The following is a 7,260-nucleotide window of genomic DNA, read 5'->3' as shown; positions in this document are numbered from 1 at the left end:
CAATGCTCAGTACATTTAAAATGATGAGGAGTTATGACTAAACAACTAAGGCAGAAGGTTCACTTAGTCAAGTTTTGCCAAATCTCCTATAATATTAAATCACACATTCTCTTTTATTTCATGGAAAAAGAATACTATTAGAAAGACAGATACATCTAATTGCCCAGAGGTTATTCGGGACAGTCTTAGACATCTAGAAAGCATTTTGATATACAATCTCTTTTAAAAAGCTAAAATTATCTCACACTTCCTACATGTTGTGGTTGTGGTTGTTGGCATCTGTCTCAAGAGGTAATGGAGTTTGCCTCTGCGGGTGAAGTAAAACCACTGTGTTAGCAGCACCGAAGTGACCTCCCCAGGGTGCAAGCCTGGGCAGTGTGTATGGAGGTCCTGTGCTGCCCTGACAAGGCCCCCCTCTTGGCCTCACTGATGTGGTCTAAAGGAAAGCAGATCCTGGCTGCAGGAGTTCCCAAAAGGAGGAATACATATAGCCATACCTATAATCATTCCTGTTTGATTACTAGAACCAAGGTTGCAATCCTATACCTGGGAGTAAATCTCAATAAGGTTTAGTTTTGAATAGACATCTGTAGGATTGCATTGCACATAAATTAAAATCAAGGGATTAAGGTGCCACTGCAAGTTTATCAAAGTATTTTTCTGAAGCATTTTTAAGAATTAAAAATAGACTGCTACTGAATATGTATTTTTAAAAAATCAAACTTTGAGTCTATTTTAAAGGGGAAATTAAGCTATTATTCAAAGCACACTTTGCAGCAAAATTCATTTAAACCAATGTGCTTGAACATGCACTGAACTGGTACATTAGTATGTCCTCTAAACAGTAACTGCATTTTGGGAGTCTTTACAAGTGCTAATGTGCCCACTTTTTTCTGCCTCCCTCTCTCCTTCCCCTTCCTCAATTTGCTATTGGAATGATAACTGTGGAAAAAACAACATTTTGACATCAGAATCCTTCCTCTTGGAGAGACCACGATGATGCAACCTCAACGCACTCAGCAGGCACACCAGGGCCTTCCAGTGGGGGCCATGCTTCCCAGAGTGGAGACAACAGCAGTGAGCAAGGTAAAAGGTCAAGCTTTTTTTCCCTGTGCAAAGTAGGCATGACTAAAATAACTTCAGTGTCTTTTATTATATCAGTGCATCTGCCTTAGTGTAAACACAAGAGTGGCAGGCTTGCAGTGTAATCAGCTGTAACTTAGGGAGACATTTATTTCCTTTTTGCAACCTACTTAGCTGTATTTTATTATTATTTCAAAGCTAAATATCTAATCTTCAAACAAGCTTTGCAATAACAATTGATTAGTTCTGCCAATTCCTTTACAAATTTGGTTATCTACAGTTTATTTTTGTGTGGTGTAAGTAAATATCATGGCAGACATGCACCCCAGCTGTGATGGAGCAATTCGTACTGGTCTCTAAACAGAAAATTTAATTTGTACTGTCAGCTAAAAGGAGGCTTCAATAGCTAGTTGAAATGCATTTAAGCCACAAAAAACAAACAAACATAAATTCTTAACTTGCTAAAAAGCAAAATCACATGTAACCATTGCCGGGCTCCAATCCGTATCACAATTTCTTCCAGAGTAGTCACATTAAAGTTAATAGTTAAACTTCTGCAGTGAGTGGCTTGTGGATTGCCATCTATTTCACTGCATTAAAAAAATCAGATTGAAATAAATGGAAAGGGGTTTGGTTTCAGCATTAGAATTCAGACAAAAAAGTAGTTGTGTCCACTTGTACACTATATTTACAACCTAGAATTAAAGATGTTAGCTTGAAGCAAATTTTACTAAAATCAATTGTATGCTACTTCCTGATCAGTAGAATTTAATTTCAAGAAAGCACAATTAAGATAGGGCTGTTAATCCCATTGAATCCAGTGCCACTCATTTTGCATAACTGGGTATTCCCCCCCCAAAAAAAAATGTTCATTAAACTTCAGACTGAGGCCTGAGGAGTAACTGCTTTCGATGCAAACATTTTAAAATGGGTTTTCCACAGCCTTCCGGTTTTGATGTACATTTATATTATATTACAAAACAGTTTTTATCATTACTGTCTCGTTTTAAAGTGCTGTAGGTTTTCTTAAATCAAGAATAATAGGGAAGACGGTTGCACCGGTCTATGAAGACCAAAACCTCAGAGGTTTGGAGATGAGGCATGGTTGTCCCTTATATGAGTACAACTGTGTTTGCATTAATCCTTTATTCAAAAGATTCAGATTTCAGATGCTTTTACTGAAGGTAATATAGGTAGTTCATGACTGGTTGTAAGGGACAAGCTCATACATATTTGTGATTGATTAATTTATGCATATTTTTCTAATGGCAGCAAACCCCATGATCATTACATAAGATTAATATTTCTGCTGGCTTCTTTAGGAATAAATGCTCCTTCGGTACAACTACTACATGTTCTGTGCTTATTTGCCTCTGTTGAAGAGCTGGGGCACAATTGTGGGAAAGTTCACACATAGGGTGGGAGTTCCATGGATGGAACGCTTAACATCTTTTTTGGTACAAAGAGCACTGCAGGAAGTAGCATGACCCTGTGTCCTACTTCAAGGGCTGTCCAGTCTAATATAAAGAACCACAGGAAGGGAAATGTTAGCACCTGGACAACAGACTGATCAGGCACAAAGCTGACCTGGTCACAGTCTTCGCCACCATGATTAGATGCATGTATTTCTATTAAACTGTAGCAGTTATTTCTAAGTTTGCATGTGAACATATATATTAGCATATATATCTAAATTTTATTCAAAGCTGCATCCTCTTTTTTTGATTCTGCATTTCCTCTATTTTGCCCATGCATAAATGAGTTAGAATCTTAATGCATACAGGTGAAGTAATCTGGAGGGCATCGGGTTGACGAAGACTTTTGTATAAACAGGTTCCTATCTTCCTGAAACTCCCAACTTTTGTGCAGTTTCTCCCTAAGTATGGTTGAAAATAGAGCCTTAGAGCTGTTGCACACATTTTAGATGGTGTCCAGTGCACTTGTTTTGTTACTGTAAGTCCTTGTGCTTGCACAACAGAACTTTCCCCTACTCCCCTACTCCTTTTCGCACATGTAACCCACACCTTTCCCAAATCCAGACGGTTGGGAGAACCACCAGAACAGATTTGGGGAGCACGGGGTACACGGGGAGAGGAGAGAGAGGTGGCATTCTGTTGCATAGCCATAATATTTCTTTATTTTTTAAGCTATATGGGTAAGATTTTTGTTTTTTAAAAATGTGTGCGTAAAAATATAATATGTGAATATGACAAAGACATGTTAGCACACTTATTTGTTGTTAAAGTGTACTTATAAGAGAGCTAAGTCTGGTACAGCTGACTTCTGACTTCTTCAGTGGCAAAACATGAGCTTGCTGCTATAAAATTGTTGTGTAGGCACCCTGGCATGAATTATCATCCCACTGTTTTCATGAAGACTTAAAAGTGCAGTTTTTGTGTCATAGACTTGTACCCTGTAGTGTAGTAGTAGTAGTAGTAGTAGTAGTAGTAATGTTGTTATTTGTATGCCACCCATCAGGCTGGGTTGCCCCAACCACTCTGGGCAGCTCCCAACAGAATATTCAAAACATTATAAAACATCAAACTTCCCCAAATCGGGCTTCCTTCAGATGTCTTCTAAAAGTCAAATACTGTAGTTGTTTATTTCCTTGACATCTGATGGGAGGGCATTCCACAGGGTGGGTACGGCTATCGAGAAGGCCCTCTGCTTGTTTCCCTGTAACCTCACTTCTTGCAGTGAGGGAACCGCCAGAAGGACCTCGGAGCTGGACCTTAGTGTCCGGGCTGAACGATGGAGGTAGAGACACTCCTTCAGGTATACAGGGCCAAAGCTGTTTAGGGCTTTAAAGGTCGGAACCAACACTTTGAATTGTGTTCAGAAACGTACTGGGAGCCAATGTAGAGCCTTTAACACAGCCTTTCTCAACCTTGGGTCCCCAGATGTTTTTGGCCTACAACTCCCACCATCCCTGACCACTGGTCCTGTGAGCTAGGGATCATGGGAGTTGTAGGCCAAAAACATCTGGGGACCCAAGGTTGAGAACCACTGCTTTAACACCAGTGTTATATGATGTAGTGTGGGATTCCTGGGCAGAGCCCTTTTTGACCCCTTAGGGGACCAAGGAACTTTATCGGGGGGGGGGGAGCTACCGCTCCCTGCTGCCCCTTGGCTATGCCCATGCCTCTACCTAAATACTAGTACTGAGTCCCCATACATCTTCTTTCACAAAATATGGAAGCTGGTGGGCTGGAACACTGCATATTATTTTGGCATTCTTCTCAATCATCCATTGTGCTAGACTCTGAACCCAGGTCCCATATTTTATTTCACAACAAGGGGTTGCTGATAGGGAAAGTGGGATATAAACACAATGAACTGGTCCAAGGAACTTTGTGTTCCAGTTTGCATAGATAGATGGACTTCTGAACCCTCTCCTTCCAACAGAAGGCTCCTACATAGCTCCAAAATCTGTGCCAGAAACTCAGTTCAGCCTCTCAAAAAACCTTCCTGCCATGGAGTGGGAAATAAGAAGCTTATGGGCTGTGGGCAAGTGCTTAAATTAATCACAAAGGGCTCTTCTGATCCCAGTTCATGTATGATATTTATTTCTAGTTGCTTCATTATTATTTCATACTTTCATGGAGTTTGTGATTTAGCCAAATTAAGTGCCTGAACAAGTTCCTGTTCTTGTTACTGAAAGTCTTCTCAGACCTGCAACCAGAAAAGTAAAAAATGTAACCTTCCTTTTTAATAATTAGATGGTGGTGAACAAAACGTATAACATAAAGTCGTATTCTGAAACAATAAAAATAGCCAACTCTGTGATCATTAATAACTAAAACTGTCTTTCACAAATGCATGCCTTGTGCAAGGGTTACAAAGTCAACATGATTTTAATTCTGGTGTAGTGCACACCAAGCCTATGTATCTTCATAGCCGTAGTGATGTGGATCCCTTCAATTCTTAGTCATGAATATATATATCCTTCTACAGAAAGGCACATACATTAATTCCATGATGTGTTATAGTACATAGGGACCAGGAAACTGTAAAGATAGGAAATATATACTGCTCAGAAGTAGATTGGAGGATTTGATGTCGTCTCTTTAACGTAATAATAATAATAATAAATAATTTTATTATTTATACCCCGTGCATCTGGTTGGATTTCCCCAACCACTCTGGACAGCTGTCACAGGCCTCAGAGGTTAGACTCATAGACAGCTCAACAATATTTACATTATGTTCACAAACCGATTCTTTAGCCAATCCGTGTGCTCTTACTTGACCAGTAAATCACCTTCACTGCTGCTTCATTTAGTAGACCAATATTTTCTATATGTCTGACACACATTGTTCTGAAAAGCTGGCTTCCCAAGTGTGTACTCACATTCTGGCGAACAGTTAGCACCCCATAAGTTGGCACTTACACTGTGCTTGGGCAGGAGTCTATGCAAAAGCCTTGCTGGTCACAATCTCCTTCTCTTCTCAGGAAATGCCAGCAAGAGAATGAAAACTCTGAAAGAACCCTTCCGTTGTGTTTGCCTTTATCATTTCCTTTGGAGGGGGCAATATCTGAAAAACCCGCAGGAAATAGTCCCCTAAGCAACTGAAGTGAATCTTTTGAGACAATATGGGAGCCTGGGAAAGTTGATACTTCTAGGCTATACAGTACTTTCAAATCCTCCCTTCCATCCCTGAGCCCTTGTCAGCCCAACTTTAGGCTGTGTTGTGAAGGGAGATGTATTGAAGTTGTTTCTGTCTAGGATTGTGATTTCCTTGAACACAATCTTGTAGGCATGCAAGAACTACTTGCCCTTACTGTTTCCCTGCTCATCTGTTTAACATGGAAATTAAAGAACTGGGTTTCTTCATTCTTAGCTCTGTGTATATTTTGTGTTTTTCCATCAGCAATGTACTCCTCTCATGCTACCATCTGCTTCCCTAACCTTGTTCCATAGTAGCAAGTTTTCCATAGCTGCTGGTCCCTTAAGGATGCCACTATGCCAGTAAAAATTTCCCTGAGATGGAGGCATATGTAAAATTCCATTAGCATCCCACTGATGAACATGTGTAAGTAGTCCATATCTTTGTCTCTCAGTCTCTTTCTCTCATCCCAGCATTACTTTTTCCCACTTCAGATGACACATACGATTTGCACACTAGTTTTGAAGAGGCTTGCCAGCATGTGTAAAAAGAATTCTGACTGCTGTTGCATTGCAAAGATGTGAATTTTCAGGCACTGTTTTCCAGCTTCAGTGTGTGTGTCTTAAAGCTGCAAACACAGAAGAAGAATATCTGAATATTTTCTTCCTCCCTTACAAACCCACACACCCACATCCCTGGATGCTCTCACTTCATTTCTTTCACTGTAGGCTGTAGGTTATGTTCTTTCTTTCACTTCTTCATCTCAATCCTTATATACGAGCAGAGCTTTTTTTCAGCCAGAACTCACCGGCACTTCTCAGGTGGGCACCATTGCCATTATAAGAAAACAAGCGGGACGTTCATGGTGAGTTCTGTCACCTCCTTTTCTGGAAAAATATCACTGTATACGAGCTTAGCAAGATAAAAAACAAACAAAAACATTGTTGTATTCCCATTATAACAACTTAATGGAATGTGAGGAAGAGAAGTCAGTAACTTCCTTATGTTACTTCCTCGGTGGGTCAGCTAATGGAAGATAAAAGTGGGGGAAATTTGAAAGGGTTAGTCCTCCTAAATTTCTTCTTCAGCACTGTTGTGGGCATACTTGGCCTTAGATCCTCTTGTAACAAAGGCGGCTGCCTAAATTATTGTTCTTTCTAGAACATTCTAAGAAGAAGAAGAGATTTTACAGCCGGGAGAAGGGCTAGCACCATGATAGCATTAAAAAGGACTGGTGAAGTAAAAAAAGAAAAGAAAAAAGTTATGAGTGAGTTGTAACTCTGGCATTGAAAGAGTTAAACCCTTTGGGCAGTGTTCAGTGAAAGATAATCCTAATTATATTAGCTGGGCTCAGTGTTGTTTTTAGCATGTCATCTTGGTTGTACAAGAGAAAACCAAACTGTACTGTATCTTGTACTAGTCTTGATTATTAGACTGCTCCAAAGCAATTGCTACCTTAATTGTGGCTGAGATTCACTGAAGCAAATTGTGTCAGAAAATATTCAGTCAAAGAGGAAAAAGTAGATATTCTTGGTATTCTTTTGCTGTTGTTTGTATGAATGTACGTAT

At 39.8% G+C, this 7,260-nt stretch overlaps 1 protein-coding gene across 12 annotated transcripts in view; it reads left to right on the top strand.

The window, feature by feature from the left end:
- Nucleotides 1-7,260, top strand: part of MEIS2 (Meis homeobox 2) — a 233,754-nt gene that overhangs the window by 18,150 nt on the left and 208,344 nt on the right. For all 12 annotated transcript variants that reach the window (XM_082240350.1, XM_082240344.1, XM_082240349.1 and 9 more), the window contains one exon: nt 972-1,086. In XM_082240350.1, coding sequence (XP_082096476.1) covers nt 972-1,086 — 115 coding nt within the window. The remainder of the gene's footprint in view (nt 1-971; nt 1,087-7,260) is intronic.

This window comes from Podarcis vaucheri (genome assembly GCF_965113315.1).
Source record: "Podarcis vaucheri genome assembly, chromosome: 1".
Classification (NCBI taxonomy): Eukaryota; Metazoa; Chordata; class Lepidosauria; order Squamata; family Lacertidae; genus Podarcis; species Podarcis vaucheri.
This window is presented reverse-complemented; position numbering and strand designations above follow the sequence as displayed.